Below are 27,052 nucleotides of genomic sequence, written 5' to 3'. Positions count from 1 at the left end.
GGGTATTTTAGAAATTGATGGCAGTTTTTCCCTCTGAGAATGATAATGATACCTTTCAGTGACTCTCATAGAATCACATAAACTTAGAACCTTAGAGATAAGCTACTCTCAGGCTTTCCCCTGGCAGACGGCAGAGAGGAGGTCTGAGAGAGAAATCACCTGTCCAGCTACACAGGGGCAGAGCCAGGTCTAGAACTTAGTCCTCCAACTCTCATTCTGCCCCCTTTCTCCTTATAAGTAAATTTTATAGAAGGAAACCAGAATAATATTTTGTTAAATTTTATGGATGAAATTTAAACTATCTTCATAAGCTTCAACAAACATAAAGACATAGAGGCAAATAATTTCTCAGGAGAGCATAATAAAGCCTTACAGACTGTAGCAAGTATACTCACAGGCTTGAAAATCAGACTCACGTCCCACAGGGAGAATGTGAGTTGTAACATTTGGGAATATAAGGGAATTCTGTTCAGAATAGCACTGCTCACTCTCCGAGTAGAGTATTGTTTATTTTGAGGTCCCATTATTTAAGAAAGTTAAGGTTATATAAACATTTATTGTCATTAAATAAATGAGATTAATCAATAAACTGTTTTCCTAAAATTTCCCCTCTCCTCCCTATTTAGCAAACTAATCCTAGAATTTGCATTAATTAGATACCCAGGTGTCTAAAAATTTAGGAAGTAGCCTACCTTAATGTATGGAATGATATTCTAATAATAACATTTACACAGAATTTTGTAACAGTACACTTTACATACATTATCCAATTTGATCCTAAAACAACATCTTTTGTGCCCATTTGATAGCTCTTTTATATCCAGTTTGCTTAGCTAATCAATGGTTGAGCCATGATCTAAAGCCTATGCTATTTGTAACACAATTTCGTGCTTCTGGAAGTTTTCCACCTAAGTATCCTTAAGGTAGAGGATTATGAAATAAACTCTAGGTAGGATCTGAGAAAGAGCTGAGAACATGGAAACTGAGACAGTGCTCTGAAGGTACTTGTTTTGCCTTAAAAATAAGCAAGTTTTGCCTGCATTTTAAACCATATTTAATATATAAATTTTTAACCCTCTCCTCCTCTATTTGGTACAGAAGTAGAAATGTAGCACCCTGGTTTGGTACATCACTGAGGACCCCATCACTGAGGTACACATCCCTTGAAGAAACACAGCATTTCAATACAGTGCTTCCTGTAATGGCCAGATGAGTGACTATAGCTTTCCACCTTGAAGGATGAAGATTAGCCTCACTGTAGGCCAGCTTACTCTCTCACCTCAAGGTAACTTGGGTCTGGTGAATCCTTCACAGCTTCATAAAGTTCTGCACCATCTTGCAGAGCACGGACTTGCTGTCTTGTTAGTGCACGTGATGGTATACATCGTTCTGTTATATTTTCTAGGAAAAAAGCAACACTAATTAGCTAAACTATAAATTTAAGAACACTGAAAACTAGAGAACTCAACAAAAAAAAGACCCAAAGAAGGAAGGTTAAAAATAAACCCCTTATCTGCTAAAAGTTCTCCAGGAAAATTTGAAACTAGTGTATTCATGGTTTAATAAGTTCTCATACAAAGAGTTTACTTCATTAGAGCAATTTGTAAATTTCATAATTTACATGAAATTTACATGATTTACATGAAAGTGATTTCATGTAAGTAAATGATTTCATGATTCACTTAATTAAGAGCTAGTGATAATTTTAAGGAAATCAAATATTGAGTCCCATTTTCCTGCAGATTTATTTAGAACATGAAGTTAAACAATAAAGAAAATCATGAGATCCACCTCCTAGAGTAATGGAAATAGAAACAAATGGGACCTAATGAAACTTAAAACCTTTTGCAAAACAAAGGAAACTACAATCAAGACGAAAAGACAACTCTCAGAATGGGAGAAAATATTTGCAAACAAATCAATGGACAAAGGATTAATCTCCAAAATATATAAACAGCTCATGCAGCTCAATATTAAAAAAATAAACAACCCAATCAAAAACTGGGCAGAAGACCTAAATAGACATTTCTCCAAAGAAGACATACAGATGGCCAAGAAGCACATGAAAAGCTGCTCAACATCACTAATTATTAGAGAAATGCAGATCAAAAACCACAATGAGGTATCACCTCACACCAGTTAGAATGGGCATCATCAGAATATCTACAAACAGCAAATGCTGGAGAGGGTGTGGAGAAAAGGGAACCCTCTTGCACTGTTGGTGGGAATGTAAACTCATATAGCCACTATGGAGAACAGTATGGAGGTTCCTTAAAAAACTAAAAATAGAACTACCATGCAACCCAGCAATCCCATTACTGGGCATATACCCAGAGAAAACCATAATTCAAAAAGACACATGCACCCCAATGTTCACTGCAGTACTATTTACAATAGCCAGGTCATGGAAGCAACCTAAATGCCCATCGACAGATGAATGGATAAAGATGTGGCACATATATACAATGGAATATTACTCAGCCATAAAAAGGAACGAAATTGGGTCATTTGTAGAGACGTGGATGGATCTAGAGACTGTCATACAGAGTGAAGCAAGTCAGAAAGAGAAAAACAAATATCGTATATTAACGCATATATGTGGAACCTAGAAAAATGGTACAGATGAACCGGTTTGCAGGGTAGAAATTGAGACACAGATGTAGAGAACAAACGTATGGACACCAAGGGGGGAAAGCCACGGGGTGGTGGTGGTGGTGTGATGAATCGGGAGATTGGGATTGACATGTATACACTGATGTGTATAAAACTGATGACTAATAAGGACCTGCTGTATAAAAAATAAAATAAAATTTAAAAAAATCATGAAGAAATGCAGAACATAAAATTTTCTGCAATAGAAAAAGGTAGATAAAAAAAGTAAAATTTCAGGTCCTTTAAGCATAAAACACTTATGATTTTTATTATTCAAATTGATGCCACAGGGAAAATAAGCTCTAGTTCCAGGTATAAAAACATAAAGATCAACAACTACAACAGCAAAGATGCAAGTTCTATAATGTAGATAAGGACACAGAGGAAAGAGAATGACAAACGGCTTGAGGAGAATAATTTGATAGCTCTTTCCCTTGTTGCTTTTTTTCCTCTAATACCAAAAATCGATGCTACAAATACTTTAGTACTAAAGCTTATGGGCCAGTTTAATTAAGACTTCTGAAAAGTGCTGTAGGTATGTAATGTTTAATTGCCTAAGACAATTTGTGAGGATCTAAAAAAGCTCACTATGTTGAATAAAGATGTTTTGGGGCCAATTCAATGCTTATCTTTTTACCTATGTAATATCTATTTTTTCAAATCAGAAAAAATTCAAATTCAGAATTAGAAAAAAAAATCTATTACTCAAAATAAAGACAATTCACCCAGTTAGAAGCCTCTAAAACTCTGAAAAAAAGATCTTGTAAGTACAACTCATTTTACCTTCATGCTCTTCAAATTCTGCTTGAATTTTAGTGAATAGGACTTCCAGTTTCTTTTGTTGGGCTTCTGCATATTTTGTTGCTTCTTTTTCTTCTTCTCTTTCATTGCGAAATATGTATAATCCAGATGATGTCTTCTCCATCCACTGTAATAATGTGTCAAACAGAAATACAGGGTAGGGAGCAATCATTCAAATTAATTGTCTCTAAAGAAAGAAATACAGAGTAAGTTTCAAGAATACATCATACCTGTATAGGGTATGCTCTTTGAATAATTATATCAATACAACCAACATTTCCTCCATCGCTGAAAAGTGATGACAAGGGAAGAGGAAAAGGTCTAGGATTGGAAAAGAATCCGAGTTTGGCATACCAGCAAGCAGGCCGAGTGCTGTTAGCAGAAATCTGGACAAATTAATAAATCGATTTATAAGTTAAATATATACCTATATTCAATTCTATTTCAGATTTTATAATAATTTTCCTTCTTTTACGGCTGACACCAAATCACCTCATTGTGAAATTTCAGAATGATGGAGACAATCTTAAAAACGTCTTAAGAACAGATCACATAGTAAAGGACTGGGAATAAGACCAGCACTGAACTTAACAGAAACTATACCAGAAGCAAGAAGGTAATAGAGGAAATGTCTTCAAAATTCTGAAGGAATTATAATATTTCAACCTCAAATTCTATATTCAGCCAACCTTGTAAAAAAAAAAAAAAAAAAACAGCATGTTTCCTTTCTCAAGAAGCCTCTGGCAGTTGTGTGCCCTTAAAGCTAGGGAATACATCTAGAAAGGTACGGAATCCAGAGTATAGGGCTTCTAACACAGAAAGAGGTGAAAATAATTTCAAGAATAACTGTGCAGCATACATAGAAGATAACCACTTCAGAACTGAGCAGGAACATGGAGAGATCCAAGGAATCTCCAAGAAAAAGAAATGGAACTGATAAAGGTATTTTAACAGAGACAATTTCTATATGGCTCCTGTGTGGGAATGAGTTGGTAATAAGGATAAAGAAAATTAAGAAAAACAAAAAAGACAAGACAGTTAATAACTCCAGGGAAAGCAGTAAGTTGTAAAGAAAGGAAATGTAATCATGGTGTACTGTATGCTGAGTTGCAAAAAATATTTTTCATAGTCATTATAATATAAACATTGAATACGACTTCACTCCTCATCTTTCATAGCAGGAAGCTAACAGTTAATGTCTAAACTGAAGGTGAAAAGAAGACCTAACAGTATCAGCAAAAGAAACAGCCAAAGGGATTGGAAGTGGCTGCCTTTGGGGAGCATGAAGGGGGGTTAGGCAGGGTTGCATCAGTGACTGCTTTTGTGGAGGGGGTGCTATATACCTTATTTTACTTGAGTTTTGAAATTATGCACATATATTGATTTGATAAAAACAAAACAAAAATTGAAAGCCAGTGCAACTTTGATATTCCAAGCAACATAAAACAAAAGCCTGTTTCAGCTTGACTAAAAGCAACCCAAGTTAATGACAAATTATCTCTTTAACTTAAAAATGACTGATTTATTAAAATGCTTTCCTGAATTACAGTGATCCAGAATACAACAGAAGTAAATTCTTTACAAGGTTACCCCAAAAGTGAATCTGAATGTGCAACATTAGCAGTCATTTCTGATAGCAATATTACAGACTATTCAACATGACAAAGTCCTGTTATCTAGGTTTAAATCTACATAGAGATGAAAGGTGTACTTTAGTCTTCTATATCCAAGAATCACTGAAATCTAATGTTCTAATCATACTGGAACAGAGATTTGGCCAAGTAATCACCGTGGAAGCAGAGCAATACTATGAGAACAACGTGAGGGCTATAGGTACCAAAATGAAACATCCGGTGCAAATTTACTCCTGCTCTTTAACTGCAACTACATTATTTTAGCTCAGTAAATATCTCTGGCTTTCCAAAAACACAAATATTTAACTCTCTGAGAAATATGCCACTTAAACTAATAACAGTATCAGTACATTTTCAAGAAACGAAGCATCCTTAATAGGCATAAGTAAATTTAAAAATTTAAATGTAAACTCTCTCTAGAATTTAACTGAATCAGTGACTGATTTTTAATTTACCTTTAACATAAGAGATTCTGGGGCTTCAAGAGGCGCACAGGCATCAGGAGAGCCCACCAGCTCTGCTCCGTGAATTATGATCTTCTGACCCACAGTTAGTCTACTGTTCTTTAAGAGAGCCAAGAGGGGAGGATCCACCTGGGCCTTAATAGCATACCATCCATCTGTAAGTTCGACAACGGCCACTTTGGTGGTATCCATACTATTAGTTTTACTGCTAGAAGTTTCAGATATATTTGTGCTTAATGAAATTATTTCAGAAACACAGAGAACAAGCGTTTTTGCAGCTGTGTCATCCCTTTCCATTATCTTCTTTATAGCTGATCTTCTGCTTCTATCAATTTCCATATCATACCTAAAAGGAAAAAAAAAAGAATTATTTTAGAAATTGTGGGTCTAGAACTTCATTGTAAAAAAAGTCACTGAATAATTGAGAATAAAAATTAAATACCTTTATTGAATACTGAGACTGAAGAGAATTTAAAATTTGGTAGCTGGTAATATATTAAGTTTTATACTGCTAAAATACGAATTAAATATTAAAACCCCCAAAATGCAAAAATGCTTTACTAGCAATCCCTGAAGAGCGGATCAAATTAGTAATTCATATTCTTCTCATGTGCCAAGAGGTTAAGGAGAGGGTGGGAGAAGAGGGAAGCATAGGGGGCTGGAGGGTGACGAGAACTGCGCTATACAACTGAACAGCAGTGTGGGATGGCAGCTGTCACCAACAACTGGCTCTGATGTGCAAGTCACAGACAGCACAGAAGTCTGACCCATACAATATATGATTACATAATATAGTGCTTTAAACTTGCCTGTATTTGAGTTGAAGAAGTACCCTTTCTGGGCTTAGGCATCTATTAGCAAATTCTTTAGGAAAGGCAAATTCCATAGCTGCCAGTTTCCATATAATCCATCTATAATGATTATAGACCCAAACTCTAGAAATAAGTTTTGGATCCACACCTGGGGTGTCACACAGAGCTCTGAACAAATAAAGGTAGAAGAAATAATAAAAACCAGGTAAGACGATATTGAATTCAATAACCCCGACTATTCTTTGCACAAAAACTAAATTGTACAAGATCATTCAATAAGTTTTTATGAGTTAACATAATAAATATTATAATTTTAGAAAATGACACGTATCAAAATAAGCTAATAAAAATTTCACTTAACATGTTAGTCAATACAATTATTTCAACTGGAAAATGAGATCCTTACTGTAAAATAATTATATTTTAGATTATATATTTCTTATTAAAGAGATTGTTTTTAGAAATCACCTAAGAACTTCCTTCTCTAGTCCTGGTTCTCTTCTTGATATCTGCTCAAATCTACAACTTGAGCCCTTTCTGCTCAAATCTACAACTCCTCCTCCTTTCCTATTCTCACTCTCAGCACTACATAAACAGAAGTAATTAAAAGAGAACTTCCACAAACTTCCACCCTCCCATCTACCAACCACCAGCATCAGTACCCTTACACATTGCCTTCTTACTCTATTTTAAAAATTGTACCTCTCCTCACCTAACTCTCTCTTAACCCCTTTTTCCAGCTTTATCTTCAAAGTATTTATCACTTTTTAATATACTATACCATTTACTTATTCCCTTTTAAAATTTTCTTTCCCTGTCCCAAACTAGAATATATGATTTATTAGGGCAGAGATTTTTTTGTTTTGCTATCCCTAGTACCCAAGATAGTATCGGACACATAGTAGGTGCTCAATAAATATTTGTTGAATGATCAAAAACACAGCTTGAGCCTCAACACGCAGTTTGAACCATGCCCACCTGATTACAGAGTAATCACTCAACCTCTACACTATGCAGTCTACCTTATACAATTAAGTGATATAGCTGTTACTTTTCCAACTAGAATCAACAGCTGATATTTGTTATGTGGGACAAGTACCAAGATGTAAATAACATTCATGTTTTAAAATACTCCAAAAACATAACAAAAATTTAAGGAAAAAATATTTTACCACTTTTCTCAAAACTATAAACTTTAGAAAGATATACCGAGATCTCAAAAATAAGGGCACAGGAGAAAGGTTTCCTATCTCTTGTCACTGGCATGAGGTAATACTTCCCTGATAGCAAACATTTAAAATTATGTTTGTATAAACACTAGAATCCTAAGAGGATATATAGTTCCTAAACTGTTGATTTTTTAGGGCACTGGAGTTTTCTAGTCACTTGGTGTTACTGATATTTAAGTATTTCTGTTTAACTTTATTTTTTATATTTTATATTTACTGAAATACACAATGAAAGAGAATATCCACACAAGTATACACACGTGTGTGGGTTTATGATAGGGCCAACTTACACTTAACTTTCCTTATCAGTCTTTATTTTGTAAAAGCTATAAGAATAATGTCCTAATTTAAGAAAAACCAATTCACTAAATCCTAAGACAAACCAAAATTCACTTTTCAAAAGATTTCAACAGAATATCAAGTGAACCACATGTACTTAAAATGATTCAATGTATAAACTTTTGATTTCTAGCCAAATTTTTAAGTTCAGGAGAGATAAGGAAAGATAAAAAGGGACTTGTGAGGAAGAGAGAGATGATGGAACATATAAAAGTTAGTTAATACAAAATTTCTTTTTGCAGAGAGTACCTATAAAATTCTTCTTTTCCAGCCTTTCCATCATTGGAGGGTATGAGCCATCCACCATCAGCCAACTGTATTCCCTTTCCAGCCCATAAACTTTCCTTACCAAAATAATCCTGAGTGTGAAACTGAAAAGACTCTGCATTTTTGCTGTTAATTTTTACACAATGTTTAGAAACACCGTACCTATATAGCTGCACAAAATAAATGATAGAAAAATTTGATAATGAGTAAGAAACATCAAACAAAAGAATGTTTCACAGAAAAAAAAATTATAACACACCCGAACTGAATCTACCCCAAGTTTTTCATTTAAATATGAAAATATTCACTATAAAAATATGTAACTTACTTACTAGAAGCTAAAAAATTTTTACATAATATTAATGACCTATACATTCAAGAGTCTGCTGCACCTTTCCCATTCCCCTTGTGTACATGCCTCCTGCTACATCTGCCATAGGAGGTCATTGTGGGGATAAAAAAGTAATTTAATGTTTAAGAAAACCTCTTAAGTTAAAAAACTCTTGAAGAGGCCCAGACTCTCACCTCTCCATTGCCCCAAATTCCAACTAGATAGTACTACTGGCTTAATAAGAATCCTTTTAAAAATGTAAATGGCTCTTAGCAGGTTCAGGGTTATGAGTCATTCACACTTTAAATTCAATGAGACTACTTTAACACCCAGCTGATAGAACTTATAGTAATAAAATGAATACATTTTGAAGGCGAAAGAGAAATTGTAATTTTGAAGCACTGATCACTTTAGTAGGATAAGGCAGCAGAGGAGAAGGAGGCTGCCACTGCAGGCTGATTAGGAAGCAAGATGATTTTACTCATGCATTTCTGCATCAATTTGTTTTCTTTAAACAATTTGAAGATGCCAGTTAATGAAATAAAGTTACACATTGCTATAAAAGCTATTAATTAGCATTATAGACAAAAGCATACCTGTTTATGAGAACATGCAGTGGGGACTCGGCCTTCTACTGCTACTTTCAGAGAGATTCTAGGCATAGTGGATGTTTTTGCAAGATACAGACTGCCTGGCTGTGGAAAAATACGTTGCCTTTGTTTCTTTTTAATTCGCATATCCTGTATATCTCTGGCAGTCTGAAGATTTGTAATTAAATCTATTAAAGAATAAATAATTAACAAAAAGTAAAATTGAATGTAAAATTTAAAAGCACAACCCTTGTTTTATAAAATGATATATATCAATTTGCTCTAACTTTAAATCTTAAGGGATGAAAAAAAGTTTCTACTTGATAAACGTTTCTAAAAGAACAGAAATAGATTATTTTTATTTCGAATTTGGAAGAAAATTAGTAGCCTGATAAAAATCATAATCCAATAATAGCTGTCCTAGACTGCATGTCTAATAGCTTTTTTTTTTTTAAGAAGAATGTCTACAATTAGCTACCTTTGAAAGAAAACATTAGAGTAATTTAAACTTAATCTTTGGACAGAAAAATCTAAAGCAATACAAAAGGTTTTGAAATTAGTAATCATCATAAAAGGGGGAAAAATCCTCAAGGTGTTATTTAATATAAGAAATATACATCTGAAAGGCAAAAATACGTCAACACAAATTTTCACACAATACCTAAAGGTTCTTCTTCACCCTTTGTGAAAAGCATAGTTGTTGTTTGATGAATTTCACTGTCATTAACATTATTTTCACGATCACCAGAGCCATGTTCGTCTATGTTTTTTTGTTTTTGTTTGTTTTCCTCGAAATTAGTATTCCTGTTAACACACTGTTCATCTCCGTGAACATGCGATTTAGTTTTAAAAGGTGGGACAAAGATTTTCATTGGTTTGCCTGTAGTTATCGAGTGTCTCCTTTTTTCATTTCTTGGGGCAGGAACCTTACAAAGTGGCTGCCCTGAAACTGATAAACTGCTTGAAGACTTTTCCAAAGTCAGGTGTTCAGAAAAATGAGATTTAGATAGAAATTCTTGACCAGATGCAGTGAAATTTGGATTCTGCATTTCTCGCCTTTCCATACTTGTGCTACAATGGGGAGAAAATATTTAAGCTTGATTATTTACCAGTAAATGTACATATATATAAATGTTTTGGAATATGTATTTTTTTTCGTAGATCCTCAATTGCTACATGGCAATCCTATTCTCGTAACCATTCTGCATTTCATCATGGTTGCCCTCCAAAACAATACCACACTCTCCAAGTCTGTAACTATCTCTCACACACTGACTCCCAGCCTTTGACTTTACCACCTAAAAATGGCTGGACTGGTTTCCTTGAATAGACCTAGATGAGATCAAGTGCACAGGAATGAATAAACCTGTGTACTCCAAAACTTATTTTCACTGATTTTTCACTCCAATGTTTTTAAATATGAAGAATATTGTAAAAATGAGGCGTTTGCTTTGCAAGTTATGATCAAGACTTCTATTTGAATCCACATGGAGATATTTTGCCACTCTCAGTTAATGACTCTTTGGCCAAATCTTGAATCTGTCTTCCACTCACTCTCTGCTCTCTACCACATGTACTAACTAAACTAAGGACTTTACTTCCTTACTAATCTCCTTGCAACATTTTCTCTCTGGTCTGTTTCTAAAACACAAATCTGGTTGCATCGCGTCTGAAACTTCCAAAGACAAACTATCACCTATCCAGGTTTCGACTTGTCAGAAATGACATACAGGGGCTTCCCTGGTGGAGCAGCAGTTGAGAGTCCGCCTGCCGATGCAGGGGACAGGGGTTCGTGCCCTGGTCTGGGAAGATCCCACATGCCGCGGAGCGGCTGGGCCCGTGAGCCATGGCCGCTGAGCCTGCGCGTCCGGAGCCTGTGCTCCGCAACGGGTGAGGCCACAACAGTGAGAGGCCCGCGTACCGCAAAAAGAAAAAAAAAAAAAAAAAAAAAAAAAAGTAATGACATACAGGAGGCTTCCTTTTTGGTCCCACTCTCTCCATTTCTTTGTGTTTCCTCCCAGTCCTCACCCCACCCCCAGCCTGCCAAATCCCATGATGAAAGTCACACAACTTCTTACTGTTTCCGGATTTGGAATGCCCTCTTTAACCAGCATTCTTTACATTCCATCTAAAGTACTTTTCCTATTAAGCTTTTGTCACATAACTAAGCTGCCAATTTTTCTATGCTCTCCCATCACTTTATTACATTCAGTTTAGTATTTATAGCACAATAATTCTTTTCATGCCTGGCTCCAAGACAAGCCATCTGACTTGGACTTACATACCTTTTCATCTATCAACACAGTATAAATTAGATACTTCGAAAAGGTGCTTAATACCTGTTTGTTAAATGCATAAAACTATTTTCCCATCATATGAGAAAATTAAGGTAATATGTAGATAAGTAAGCATTTCCTTTATTTTTAATATTACAACCTGTTTTTGAAAATGAAAATTTAAAAAATTACCTGGATTTCTACATTCAAAACATGTATATTAGTAGCCTATTGAAAAATATATTCCAGAATACAGTTCGATGACTTTTTCAACAATGCCACAAGTAGTTATTTTTGAAAAGATAACATTAATGCAATTTAAACCATATCTTTGGGCTTAAAAATTTACCATTAGAAAAGATTTTACAACTGCTGTCTACAATTTGAGATGCTTCTGTGATATTCACATCCATTATCTATAAGTGACACCTCAGTAACTGTTTCTTCTGGGCTTTTTTCTATTGAAAAGCCACCATGGAGAATGAAGATTTAGCTCCCACAAGACCACTTCCACTTTACCAAACACTCTCTCTCCTTTCCTCATCTTCCCAAGTTATGTATTCGATTCTGTTAATATTTCACATTTATATTATGACTAAATACTTTTTACAGCTGAATGTGTTATATTAGTAAAAAGTATATGTGGTATTAATATGTAGAACATTCTCATTGTACTTCCTATCTTTACAACTTTTGCTTTCCATTGGGTTATTATTTTTTTTAAACTCTGCTACTTTTCTATGTACCTATCATTCATTCACACCCAAACTCTGTTTTTTTTTTTTTTAATTAATTTATTTATTTTTGGCTGTGTTGGGTCTTGTTTCTGTGTGAGGGCTTTCTCCAGTTGCAGCGAGCAGAGGCCACTCCTCATCGCGGCGCGCGGGCCTCTCACTATCACGGCCCCTCCCATTGTGGAGCACAGGCTCCAGACGCACGGGCTCAGTAGTCATGGCTCACGGACCCAGTTGCTCCGCGGCATGTGGGATCCCCCCAGACCAGGGCTCGAACCCGTGTCCCCTGTACTGGCAGGCAGATTCTCAACCACTGCGCCACCAGGGAAGCCCCAAACTCTCAGCTTTATACATATAATTCTCTTTTCATTCTGCTCCTTGAATAGTGTTTCTTCTAAGTTATTTTCCTTAGTTTGATTTTTGGTTATTTCATTTTTGGTTTTTGTGATGTTCAGTAATCTTTGGTTGTCTGTTCATATTTAAGCATCAGGGATCACAGAGCTGTTTGGAAGCCTTTGGTACACCATTACTGATTGTAAGCAACACTGTAGATTAACTGGAAGCTTCCAATAGTGAAAACTTAGCTACCAGCATTCTGGAAGCTGAGTGGGGGAAGAAGACCTGGGGAGGAGAGCCCCCCAACATTCAGTGTGCACACATTAACCTGATCCCCTTGCCTTCAGTATATTACTCCTGCCTTCCACTGTGCCTAGTGTGTTCAGTAAAGAAACCCTGTATTGTACCCTCCCTGGATGGTTAACCTCTAGTCTTTTGTTAGAGTGCATAAGAGGTAGTGCCCAGCTTCATGGAGTGAAGGAGGGGATTTGACTGCATCTTAAATAGATTTTCAACCTATATACCCTTATCTTGGGTCCTTCTTCACCACCCAATTCTTTTTTCTTTCTTTTTTTTCTTAATTTATTTATTTTTGGCTGTGTTGGGTCTTCGTTGCTGTGAGCGGGCTTTCTCTAGTTGTGGCGAGCAGGGGCTACTCTTCATTGCGGTGCACAGGCTTCTCATTGTAGTGACTTCTATTGTTGCGGAGCATGGGCTCTAGGCGCACAGGCTTCAGTAGTTGTGGCTTGCGGGCTCTAGAGTGCAGGCTCGGTAGTTGTGGCGCATGGGCATAGCTGTTCCACACCATGTGGGATCTTCCCAAACCAGGGCTCAAACCCATGTCCCCTGCACTGGCAGGCGGGTTCTTAACCACTGTGCCACCAGGGAAGTCGCTCACCACCCAATTCTGAAGATTCACCAGTTCCTGAGCTTCTGAGGCTTCTTTAGTGTAAAATGGTTGGTTCTCTCCTCTCCCCACTACCATTTTCAAATCAGTTTTCTCCTCTATGTATGCTTTGAACAATGTAGTCACTGTGGTCTCTCCTCTCCCATTCTCCCTGTCTTTGGCGAGGGGACGTGTGTGTGTGTGTGTGTGTGTGTGTGTGAGAATTCCTTCACGGTTGTTTTGGTAAAAATTTGAGAGGCAATTAAACTAGGTGAGTATGCTCAATTCACCATCTTTACCAAGAAGTTTCTTAATACATTAAAATACTTCAGGTCCTGCTTTAATCTTTTTCTGGTAGGCAAACTCTCCCAGGGCTTTATTCTACCAAAATGGTCTGGGTACCTGTCTAGGTTTAGCCACACAGCTGTAATTCCAGGATCTCCCCCTTCTGTATAATCCTGATGATTCCCTTTACCTTTCTCCTATGTTGAATTCCTGTTTCTTAAATCCTATATCTTCCTCCTTCTGATTTATGGACTTCAGTTAGCTCCCTGAGAAAAGTGTGTGGGAGACAAACCTTTTGATACTTCACATCTGAAAAATGTTTATCCTCACACTTATTTGATATTTTGGTCAGTGGTAGAATTCTAGGTTGCAAATCATTTTCTTTCAGAATTTTAAAGGCATTGCTCTGTAATCTATAACCTTCTAGCTTCCACTGTTAATGATGAGAGGACTCATATCATTATGACTCTGGAAACTTCATTTGAAACCTGATTTTCTAAAATTTCACAAGGATATACTTTAGTACAGGTCATTTTTACTCATGTGCTTACTCAGAGGGTCCTTTTAATCAAGGAAACTCATGTCCTTCAGTACTGATAAAATATCTTAAATTATTTCTTTGAAAACTTGTATTTCTCCTCTGTTACTTCTTTCTCAAAGTCCAAATCTTCAGATATTAGAGCCACAGGACTGACTCTTAAAATTATCTTTCATTCCTTTTTCATCTCCTCTTCTTTTTTGCACTATATTCTGGGAGTTTTCATAACTTTTATCTTCTATTCTACTGAGTTAATTTATTTGTGCCATCATATTTTTAATTTCCAAGAGCTCCTCTTATAGCAACTTGTTCTTATTTTACGGATGCAATATGTTCTCTTTCCTGAAAATATTAGTATTTTTTTGAAGTTTTCTTCTTGTTACATGGTCTATTTCCTCTAAGTTCCTTTTCTGTCCTTTGGTTTTTGTACTTTGGATACTATCTTTCCCAGAGGCTTTCTTCCAATGTCTAGTGATCCTTGATTATCTATTCTCATTTAAGTGTGAAGCACTGAAGAGCTGACTGGAAGCTGTGTGCTGGTGGGCTTGTCAGTTGTTGGCTTCACTGTCCGGTGATCTGGTATGCGGTTTAACTTAAGTAACCACAACTGTCAGTATTTTCAGTCTTTTCTATTCCTGTTACCCACAGAAACAATCGTCTAGTCTTCCGCCTAGAGGCCTGGCTGTCAGCATTTGGGAGCCAAGTGTGGAAAGGAGGCTAGGGAGTCTCACTACTCGACATCCAGATTTTTACTTTCTCTCTCTTTTCAGAATCTTCCCCCAACCCCATCCCCAATGCAGAACCCCTCCAATTCATCTTCTCCAGAGAATGACCTTCTGGTCTTTTGACAGAAGAGGGATAATTGCCTGCCTGCAGTGGGGGAGGGGATGTAGATGTCTCTTAAACAGATTTTCAACTAATCTTCCTATTTTCTACCTCACCTTCAGAAGTACATGTTGCTGCCAATTTGAGTCTTTCTCAGGTTCTTTAGGGGAAACTGAATAGCTTCTCTGCTTGCTCTAATGTCAGGTTTTAGCTTTCTATGTCTTTCTAAATCATTCATGATTTTTAACTTCTAAAATTTTGTTGTTTCTTCTGAAACAACACTGTACTTACAGATTTATACATTAAAAAAAAATTCTCTTAGTAACTAATAGGGTTTTGAGAGGGAGGAGAGATAAAAGCATATTTTCAACATATTCCGCCTTTAATTTTTCTTTCAGTTCCACTAATATAATTGAGATATAATATATGCCACCTTTATTAATTGGTTTTGAGTAATTTCCTTAATCTCTCTCAACCTCAGTACCTTATCCACAAAATTGCAATAAAATCTGTTTTTCTACTTTACAAAGTTATTAAAAATGAGATAATATGCACAGCACTATAAAGTACTACCAAAGTACAGAATTATTTAATCCTGATGCAGGCTTTGAAAAAGGGGAAGTGTTAATGTCTGTACTGTATGTTAGAGCCAGCATTTCTAGAAATATTTATTTAAAAAACCCAGATTTTTCCTATACTATATTAGTAGAATTAAAAAAAAAAAATTAAACGTCTTACCAAGAGGGTCCACAGGTAACTGGCTGTAAAGAAACGTGATGCATAAACAATCTTCTATCTTTCATTGTGCCTAGAAAAATATTATTTTACATTATGTATTAATGAAATGTCTTTTATATTATGCATTGATGAAAATCTAATGGGAGATTTTATTTCCTATGTCTGTTCATAACACATTATTGTAAATATTTACACAAAAATGTGAGAAAATTATACATTTAAAAATTTTCAATGCATATAATGAATCCTTAGTTAATACCCACCAAAAATTTGATTCACAAATTGATAATGATGAATACCAAATAACTCACAGTGCAAACATATATAAGAAATCAGTATAAATTTAGTCAGCTGATGTTAATCATAACTCAAATGTGTTAGTGAATTGCCAATGCAAATATAAAATTTAGTTTTATGAAGGTTGACAAGCTAAACTGTAGATATTATTCATTCTCAGCAGGTAACTTGTACTTCTTAAATCTTCAAAACTAGTCCATTAGTAGGGACGGGATTGGTTGAATAAACCAGAATACACTGATACAGCCACATGATCAAGTACTATACAACCACAAGAAAGAACAAGGAAGATCTCTTGATACTCACTAAGGCATGATCTCCAGATAAATTCTAAAGTAAACAATAAACAAAGAAGGTACAAAACCATATGCATACTGATACCTTTTGAGTAAGAAAGAAAGGTAATGAGAACATATATACACATATTTACTTATTTTCACAAAAAGAAACCCTAAAAGGACAGACCAAAAACCATTTAAAATAGTTACCAATATAGTGAGCGAGAAGTGAGGAAGGTGGTGAACAGTGTAGAGGAGATGGCGATGGAAATAAGGGTTCTCCAAGTAAACTTTTCTGTAGTTTTGATGAACGAACTATGAAAACATTCTATTTATTCAAATATAAAATTAAAAAAGAAAAAGCCAATCCTAAAATTGAAAACTAACTGAAACAAATGAATCTAACCTAATTATTAAATTGTTAACCACAAACAAAATAATTATTTTGAGTGGCATTTGAACACAGAACTTTGACTACACATTCTTAATGATATATATTCTTAGGACAAAAACTGCAAAGAATTCTTAAATTTCCCTTAGTAGTTTTATTATTGGTATTTATTAACACTGGTATTATAAACTTGAAGCTATTATACATATACTGTAAGACAGTGATTCTCAGAGTGATCCACGGAACCCTGGGTGGGAGGAACCCACAACCCTTAAAGGGGATCCAAGCTGTCAAACTATCGTAATAATAATCATATAATAATAAGAAGAAGAAGGAGAAGAAGAAGTTGAAAAAGGAAAAGAAGGAGGAGGAGAAGTTATATGTATCTTTCTCATTGTGTTGACATTAGCACTGCTGGTATGTCCTGCTGCATACTTTAGTGCAATAATTGTCTTGAGGAAATGTACTTTATGTGAACTGCACTAATCATTTTTGTCCCAAAGAATTCCATTTTTACTTGAAAGAATAACCAACAAACCACAATCTTTCAGACTTGGGTATTCAGCAGATATTTCTTCAAAAATGAATGAAATGAACTTATCACTACAAAAAAACAAGTGAGAGTATTTGCTGCCAAACAAACTGAATTGTAAAATTCAAGCTTTTAAACAAAATGACAATTTTGGAACACTTGTATCTGGCTGTTAGCTTGACAATTTCCCAATACTAAATTTTCAGATTAGATCAGTGGTGACATTAACAAAAGTAATTGTTTAAGATTGTATAATAAAATGTGTCAACGTTTGGAAGAGCTGCATAACTCTGAACTAATATTTTCAAAATGACCAATGCACAATATTTAATATTTACAAACATTAAAATTTCTCAGTTTTAATGTTGAATATGGTAAATATAAATAGATATAATCCACACAACCAAATGCTCTTTGGGATCCTCAATAATTTTTAAGAGTATAAAGAGATCTTGAGATCAAAAAGTTTGAGAACCATGGTTGGAAGATAAAGCAAATAAGTAAATATGTTAATGTTATTAGAAACCAAGAATGCAGCATTAATAAAAAATACACCAGCAGCTATGAGCATAGTTAGCATTCAAATTTTGTTTTTTAAAAAATATTAACCACTGGAAGGATCTTTGTAGATTCTAAGGATTCTAGAACTGGGGCAGGGAATTACAACGACTCCCTAGGAAATCTTTTTGTGATAATAAAAAGCAAGAAAGTGTTCAAAAGTTAATTAAAGCATATTAAAAAAAACTCTTAGGAAATACTTGAAGAGGTTTCCACTTTCAAATTTGAAATGATTTGAGCATCAAAAAGAATGTTTTCTTTTGTAAAGAAATACATTACGTATAATGTGTTCTTTTAAACTTTATATATACATTATAAATAAAAATCTAAGAAATCAGTTTTACTCAACTAAGAAAAAAAATCCTTTACTACCATTAGTAGTGATTACTACACCAACTACTCTTTACTCTGGAAATTGGTAAGTAAAGGGAAAGAATTCAATATTTACCCTGCCTTTTTAGGAGGAACTATAGAGTTCATCCCCAGTTGTTAAGGGAAAGCTCTTCCTTGCTGAAGAATCCCATCTAATAAATGTATAAGAAGTAACATAATTTGAAAGTCACTGTTTTTCAATTACATAACTGATTCACGTAAATATTATGAAATCAACTAGATTCTAGAACCTGAGCTTAAAGTATTTTACTAAGTTCTTACTAAATTCTTACAGCTTTTTATTTTAAGTCATTATTTTGTTATCATTTCACATTTCTCAATTATGGAGAACCTCCACATTATACTAGGTATTATGAAGGAAAAGCTCACATAACAAAACAAGGCAAGATGTAAGCTTTAACAAACCACACTGTAAAGGCGTGCCCAATTACCTACATACCCAAAGAAAAATAACATAAAGAATACTAAGTATAGTAACTATAGAGGGGAAAAAGATATGGATAAAAAGCAAATTTTACCATCTGGAGTGCTTTTTGAAGGCTTTAAGTATTTTTCTTGATTTTCTATTATCCTGTCAAATTCATTCAACAAGTTTCTTTTGATTGGGGGTTCTCCTAAAAGGAAATTTCCATACATGTTTTTGAAACAAATAATATCAATTTTTTTAAAAAAGCCTATAGTCCATTTTTTTAAAACTAAAGTACTGATTCTTACAATATGTTAACTAAAAAATAAATAATTATAATTTAGTGAAAATTCCATTTTGAAAGAGAAAATTAATTTTTCAACATCAATTTAATTTCTATTATTTTTTGACCATTTAAATACCACTATTTAATAGGGTCCAGGGATAAACAGGTGTTACCAGATATCACAGATAAGCTATTTTTTTAATAAACTGCCACTTAGTAACTCTAGGTTTACTGGCAATAAGGACAAACAAAATTTCTTCAAATAAACTTTTTTTTGGCATTACACTCAAGAAGGAATTTATTATATAGGTCCTTGAATTAGAGTCAGTGAGTAGGAAAAAAGATTTTAAATTACCAAAATTACATTCAAGTATTACCAAAAGTAATATGTACTTCTTATTTAAAAACTCTACAAAGGCTGAGAGTAAACTTAAACCATAATTTGTTATGCATTTCCATGTCATCCTGAGATAATATGTGTTAACAGATACTTTGCTCTTTGATGCTTTTTTAAAAGTATAAATCAAGTTTTATTGGAAACCTGAGTTGCCTACAGAGTCAAGGTGGAGATAAACCACAAAGCCACAGGGTATTAGGAATTGCCTTTTATTAGAGAAAGTGAACTTGAAGGATTAAATAAATAAAAATGTCCATGCAAGGCTTTATCAAGTGTTAGATTATAAAGTGACTTAATTGCTTGACAAGAACCTGTACTATTCAAGTAACCAGAAGCTGATTAAGCTATATATATTGATACCTAACAGAAGTGAGGGAAATGAAACAGTGATGCTGTTGAGAACATTTAGTAGAAGTCTGAGTTGTTTTTATTCCTAGGCATAAGGCCAACCCACTTTAGTACACACATGAACAAAACGGGGTCCTATAAATAAAGTCATTATTTTCCATGAAAGAATTATGAATATCTTTAAGCATCTGCACCTCAGAATTTTGCACTATAGAACAGCAACAGTTTAAGGTAAGTATTATAAACTTACTACTTTGCCCGTAACATAAACTTGGTAAAGAATGTGACCTGCATAAGACTGGATTAAGCAAGTCTGTATCCACCAGGATGACTTAAGGGCAAAATGCACCAAGTGGAAGAATGAACTGACTGGCTTCAGTGTCTTTCTCTGTAATGTGAAAGACTGGACAAGAAAAGTTGTGATAACTCAACTACTCTACCAGTCTAGAGTTTTTAAACAGGAGCTAGGTATTTAAGATCATCCACTTAAAAGTTGGAGAGTTAGTTTTTATTTAATTGTAACTAATTAACAGATTCAATTATTTAAGATTACTCCTAGACAGAGATACTAACAGAAAAAAAAATCAAACATCCAATTAACCTAATAATTGAACTAAGTTGTTAAACATACTACATTTAAGAGAAATTAGAACATACTCCAAATGGCATTAAGACCAGAATACTATTTGCTAATGGTAACTGATTTTAGAACACTTCCTGGATGAAAAAAAAAAAAAAAAAAAAAAAAAACAAGCTAAGCAACACCTATAATTAGAAACTAACTTTTAAAGTTCTTAAGACCCAGAGTCTGAACCTCTGTGCTTTCTCTCCCTCTCTATGTATATGTACGTAAACAGGACTCAGCCAATGACTTCTTGGTACACAGACTCAGTGATATCACAAGTGAAATCGCATTCTCCCAAACTACACATAAAAGTCTGAAAAAATATATTCAGTGTATAATATCCTAATTGCTACAACCTAGCACATCAGAATTATTAAGGACTTAATTTAAAAAGTGATTGGGAAACCAACAGGAAATAACAGACACTTACCAACTGTGACAAGTGCATCTCCTCTTCTTTTTCCAATTCCTGAATTTATCAAAACCATTTCCTCAGTTTTTTGGCATGTAAAAAGAGTGTGTTTGCCGTGGCTTAGAAGTTCAGAATCTGTCAGCTCATCATCTTCCATAAAGGCTTTGGCAATTTCCACTGCTTCTGTTTCAAAATAGTTTTCTGGATCTTTGGAGTTAGGAGAACAAACGTCTGTATTTGTTTTCATAGGAAGATCAGGAAAAGTTTCAGTTTTCCCAATTTCTATTTTTATATTTTTAGGTAAAGCTTGTTCTTTACCCAAAAGACGAATGTCCTCAACGTGTGATACATTGGTTCCTGACATCAACTGTTGTTTGTCTTGCTTAAACTGAGAGAGATATGGAGTAGCTTTAATAGCATGATTATTTTCTGAAGAACCATTTTCAATGTTATAGTTGTTTGATAATTTAAATTCTTTATTATAGGCTTTTCCCATTTTGGAGTTTACAGAGTGTTCTGAGGTTCTCTTATCAATACAAGAAAGAGGAAGTATCTTTGATACATCTTGTCTAGATGGAGGTGAATGATGAAGACTACATTCAGTTCCAATTAAATCAAATTCCTCGAACATTCCTGTAACTTTGCAAAAGGCACTCTCAGAAACTGGAACCTGTTTTCCACTTGCTGTACTAAATCCAGAGAAAGCAGATGATAGTAAATTTGGGGGGGTATGTATCACAGTATTTTCTTCTACTGCAAACTTGTTTGAATGTTCTTCATTACTTTTAAATGATACTTTGGGAAAGAGTTGCTTAGCACTATCTTCTGTCTGAGAAAATACCTGTCTTGCCTTTTGTAATGCAGCATCTGATACTTGTACAGATTTTCCACTTGCTGTGCTAAAAATCCCACAAACATTTATAGAAGAGACTGACTTGTGACATTTTCCCATGTTAAATTTACATTTATCAGAAGTTTTCAAATTAATATGACAAAGTGGTGTTTTAGAAACTGTCTCCAATCCAGATATACTTTGGTCATGTTGTAAAATGTGCTCACTTTGAATGTTAGGAAAAACCTCGTGTGAATGCATACTATGTTCTTCACTATCTGGAGAGTTAGGAAAAATAATATCCTCTGAATCACCCAATGCCTTATGAGAACCTGTCACAGTTTTTGTTCGGCCAGTGCCTGATTCACTCGCAGTGTTTTGCTTAGTTACCTTGCTGCAGCTGTCTGTAAACCTCTCTCTCACTCTTGTTTCATGAGAAACAAAGGCTATTTTATCACTTGCTCTACTGAGTGCAGGTTGCTCTGTCTCAAAATTATTTGCATCAGATATGGCCACTTCAACAGCTGTGTTTTTATTTTTGCATGGTGAAGAGTCAGTCACAAGTTTCTGAACACTATCTTTGTCTACAGCTTGTGGGTTTATGTTTGCTTCTCTTACAGTGGATATTACTTCAGAAAAACTAGTGTTTTTCCTATCTTTGACATTCCTCACTACTGACTCAATATCAGAATTATGACCTTTATTTTTTGAGAGATACTCTGACTTATTAAATAACTCATTGGAATGAGAAAAATCAGAATGATATGAATAGCTGTTAGACATGCTGTTACTTAAGGAAGTTGAATCTTGTTTTTCAGAGAGATTTTTGTCATTTTCAGTTATGATACTGTTTGAACTATTTCCACATGAAGGATTTCCTACACAATCTCCAGGATATTCCTTCAAACATATAACCTTGGCAGAATTTATTTTTTCTAGTTGATTATTCAATTCTCCTTCTCTAATCCATTTTTTGGCTTCAAATAGTGAAGCCTGACTCACAGAAATTTTTCTACCACGTCCTGTGTAAAAGGCTAAAGCTGAATTTTCAACAGCTGAACAAGTGGACTGATCTGTATAACAAGTTATAGGACTTTTTCTTGTTTCTTCTATATTTTCATGTACTTTAACTTTCAGAGAGATACTATTTGATATCTTGAGATTTTCAGTTTGTCTGCATAAATGATCACTTAAAAGCCTGGGTGGCATGCATGTCTCCTTAGAAACAAGTTTTTTCTCCTCTAGAGAATACTGCATTTCTTCATGCTTTGGGGCAGTTATTTCAACTGTCTCACATGCTAATTCAAGCCCTTCTTTACATAACTCTCTGTCCTTTAGCGTCTTTGCCCCTTGATGGCTGAAATTAGTGATTTCACTACTATCTTGTTTTTCATCAAAAAGATTTTTCACTTTGTCCAAAGATTCCTTCGCAATTTTTACTTTTTTCCCACTAGCTGTATGAAAACCCAACATGGTTGGTTCTATGATCTTTCTGATTTCACATTCAGGTCTCTGCTGGAGAGTCAGTACTTGATTTTTAATACCAACTGGGTCGCCTCCTTTCAATATTTTGTTTTTGACCATATCTGTTTCCTCATGACTTGAAATGTCTATTTTGTTGATATTTACGCCAGAAAGTAATTCAGAATTTGAGGAATCTGAAAAGTTATTCAGTTCTGCAGATTTTTCATCAAAGAAATTTACAACTTTATTTAAAGACTCTTTAGAGACTCTGATGTTTTTCCCACTTGCAGTCTGAAAGGACAAATCAAAAACATCAAAATCTTTTATATTTTGCCTCATCTTGTTAGTGGTTGACTCTTTTTTATTTGACATATTAACATTAAATGTTTCTTCAGCTTTCACAACTTCCAAACAAGTTAAATCTGACAAACCTTTAATTTGAATGTTTCCCTCCTTCATAAACTGGCTAGATAATTTTAGATGTATGTTTTGTTGATCAATACATGGCAAGCCATTTTCATCTTTATGAATATAAACTGTATCATTTTTACTTGAAGCATTGCCATCAGATTCTAAGTTACAAACAAAACCAGTACATTTGTTATCTTCATTTTCAGTATTTCTCCTGTAGTCTTCAGTATATTCTTCGAAAAAAATGCCAGTAGTCATTTCAATGTTATTTTGTAGCATTAGTTGGCATTCATTATTTTTCTCACTTAAATTTTTATCATTGCTGTAATTTTCTACCTTAAACATCGAAACATCAGAATCGTTACACTGACTTGAAGAGAAACTTCCTGGATCTACTTCTGCAGGAGTTTCCTCACTAACATTCTCAATGTCACCGAACAGTTTCATGGCTTTCTGCAATGATTCACTAGAAACATTCAGTTTTGTGCCACGAGCAGAATAAAAGCCCCTAAACTCCACTTCATTTTTATCTGTTAAATAACCAGAAGCACTTTTGTTACAGTTTGTTGTTGACAAGCAAGCCAACTTTTGCTTACCTCCAACTATACCTTTACATTTCTTGCTGCTACCTACCTGACTGAGAGATGGGGCATTAATTGTGAGATGAAGATCAACATCTTTCCATTCCTCAGAAGTGGTACTCAAGACAGTTATCTGGTTTTCAGGCATTTCAAATGGATTACTCTGTAACATGTGGCTTGGTTTTCTAAACTGCGTAAATTCAAACTGACTTCCCGATTCTTCCAATATAGTAGAAAGTTCTGTAATTTCTGCCTTTTGGCTAGGTGTTAAATTATGGTTTGAGTTAAAGTCTTGCTTTAAAGATAAAACGGGAGGAGTTGTGTGACTATTTCCACTATCAGAAACAATTGCACTACTCTGCACATACCCAGATACAGTATTAACTGACTGTGAATCAAGTTCATGAGGCCTGCTTCCTTTCTTTTGATTTTCTAATGATACGGTATTTACAATTTCAACACAGGCTAAGCTAGTAGGATAATGTTCTTCAATATCTTTGAAGAGCATTTTACTTTTCTTAATGTTGTGTTCAGAGAGCTTTATTTCTTTATTAGAAGCTGTTCTGAAGCCACTTCCAAAATTGTGACTTGAAATCAAATCTGAGAGTCCTGCCCATTTGTCCATGCAATCATTATTTCTGTTTGATTTCGTATCTATATCCAATGAGACATCTGACTTTGAATCTTGACCTAGAGTCATTTTTGGTGGTTGCTTTACACTATTTCTATTCTTCTCTGCAAGATCACGGACTACATCTGATGAACCAAAATCTTTTGTAATCGACACTTTGGCTGCTTGTCCGTCATCTATGTCTGTACATGCTACTATGGCAGAGTTCTTGGGAACAGGTTCTCTTAAACAACTGAGGTCTGCCTCATGAAGTTCCTTAATGTTTCCCAAAACAGGAATATTCCTTTCAGTAGTTGTTTGAAAGACAAAATTATTCTCTTTGTCTGGGAAAAGTTCTTCAGAGTTTGGAGTGACATTTATTTTTGAAATTAAAGTAGTTTCTTCTTGGTCTTTTTGGATTACTGTGAGATTTGTATTTTGGTTGAATTGTACCTTCATAGAATGTGATGCTTCTGTTATGTATTTTTGAGGTGACAACAGCTCAGCTTTTTTATAATTTTCATTTATAACACATGTTTCTTGATTCTTTTCCATGGAAATACTTTTGGTTAATTCAAAACCAGCTTCACAATTCTCAGACATTTTATATGATTCTTTTCCTCTAGAAATCACAACTGGATTTGACAGAAGATCCTTGGAGCTAGAAGTTAAAATGGTGGTATTATCATGGCCATGTAAAAAGCTTTCCTGGGATTGGAAGAGAATATCATTACATTCCTCTGAATGTGGCAATGCAGGGTGAAATACTGCAGGCAATACTTTTTCCTTTATATCTGAAACTCTCTGGCTTTTTGGATCATCTTCACAGTGCTTTTCCTGCAAGCATGACACATAACCAGTTTCTGTGGTTACAAATGACTGCAGTTTTTCCTTATTAATTTTTGCTTTTTTATAATCAAGATCCTGAGATATTGTTTTATTATTATTAGAACTGCTTTCATTATTAGAACATTTTCTCATAATTGTCCCAAAAGAGCTGGTTACAGACAAAGCTGGTTCTTCAGAATCATTCTGTAAACAGTTTTTTTTAACAGAAGAATGCAATAAACCTAAGCATAAAGACACAAAGTGACAAGATGAAATTGCAGTTCCATCAATCACATTCACTAAATATTTTCCACTAAGTTAAAAAGGTAGTGTCTAAAACAAGAATTACATGAAAAGCAAGAAGTGAATGTCAGGTTTAAAAGAATTCTAAATATTCTCTATTTTGAATTTATTACATTTCCCAACTAAAGATATATAGGACCTAGGTTTTTTTAATAGTATTTACCAACTCAATTAAAATTAGTATGTAGTTCAAGAAAGCAGCTAGCTGCCATAAGTAAAATTCAAAGTAATTTTATTGGAAAATAAAATTAGAAAAAATTCTTTGCTAATATTGATGTAATAGGAGTTAGAAAAGCAAGGCAAAGAAAAGGAATTAGAAAACTAACCATTCCCTTTGGTTAATTCAGTCTTTCACATTGAAAAAAAAAAAAAAAACCCCAAATGAACTTTTGAAAAAAGGTTCTTCACATGAAAGTCCTGAAAGATTACCTAATGTCAGGCAAATGGGTTAAACTGCTGTTTCGTTAATTTTATTGACCCTCTGAATTTCCTACTAACAAGTCAAAATTATTAATCTCATTTCATTTAATCACTAACCACTACTACATATTAGCTGTTTCATTGGTTTTATCTCTGATATATACAATATCAAACATTTTTCTCTGGAAATTAACCTAAATCTCAAACTGTTCTCTACTCCAGTTCCACCAAACCTATTGTTCACTGAGATACTACCACCCACTCAAATCTTCACACAGGGAGATAAAATCACCTTTTTAACATACAGTATAGTTACTGGTAAATAAACTGTTGCTCAAATAAAAAATGAGTTTCATTGTGCACACTCCTGACACCCAGAGATATAGTGATAACTCTAAGCAATCTCTAAATATTGAAGAAAACTGTGTAATAGCAACAAAAAAGTCACTATTTTATGACTGCCTTACATTAAACTTAGCTGGCAGTTAGCTTTTTTCTATTTTTTACATGCTTTAAAGAAAATACATATTAAATAGCACAACATATTTACAGAATTGTCCAACTTGCATATAATAAATACTGAAAATTAAAGCAGGAATTAAGTAGCCAAGCTCTTGATGTTTATGAATCACATGTTCTGTCTCAAGAGTTATGATTATATATATACTATGCAAATTAATCCAACAAGTTTGAATGAAATGATTCTGAACATTGGTAATCAAAGGCCTAAACAACAATGCCTGATACTGAATATAAAATACAGATTTAAAATAAACCCAAAACACTACAGAAGAAAAAACTACATAATGAAAGTAGGAAGTATGTTTTTTAAAAAGGTTGAAGAAAGAGATTCACATATTCAAATAAGAAACTTGTCACCATCCATAAAACTAGACACACTATCCACACACACACACACACACACACACACACACACACACAC

The 27,052-nt window shown here is 34.4% G+C and overlaps 1 protein-coding gene across 5 annotated transcripts in view; it reads right to left on the bottom strand.

Moving 5' to 3' along the window:
- BRCA2 (BRCA2 DNA repair associated) overlaps positions 1-27,052 on the bottom strand; it is a 54,581-nt gene that overhangs the window by 13,993 nt on the left and 13,536 nt on the right. For 2 of the 5 annotated variants that reach the window (XM_081214771.1, XM_081214772.1), the window contains exons 11-21: positions 20,679-25,628; positions 18,705-18,800; positions 15,738-15,807; positions 9,781-10,190; positions 9,126-9,307; positions 8,181-8,368; positions 6,361-6,531; positions 5,543-5,897; positions 3,684-3,839; positions 3,436-3,580; positions 1,280-1,401 (exon numbers count right to left, since the gene is read on the bottom strand). In XM_081214771.1, the coding sequence (XP_081070897.1) occupies positions 1,280-1,401; positions 3,436-3,580; positions 3,684-3,839; positions 5,543-5,897; positions 6,361-6,531; positions 8,181-8,368; positions 9,126-9,307; positions 9,781-10,190; positions 15,738-15,807; positions 18,705-18,800; positions 20,679-25,628 (6,845 nt within the window). The remainder of the gene's footprint in view (positions 1-1,279; positions 1,402-3,435; positions 3,581-3,683; positions 3,840-5,542; positions 5,898-6,360; positions 6,532-8,180; positions 8,369-9,125; positions 9,308-9,780; positions 10,191-15,737; positions 15,808-18,704; positions 18,801-20,678; positions 25,629-27,052) is intronic. The other 3 variants (XM_081214775.1, XM_081214774.1, XM_081214773.1) reach the window with 3 other exon arrangements.

This window comes from Mesoplodon bidens, assembly GCF_964165515.1.
Source record: "Mesoplodon bidens genome assembly, chromosome: 17".
NCBI lineage: Eukaryota > Metazoa > Chordata > Mammalia > Artiodactyla > Ziphiidae > Mesoplodon > Mesoplodon bidens.
This window is presented reverse-complemented; position numbering and strand designations above follow the sequence as displayed.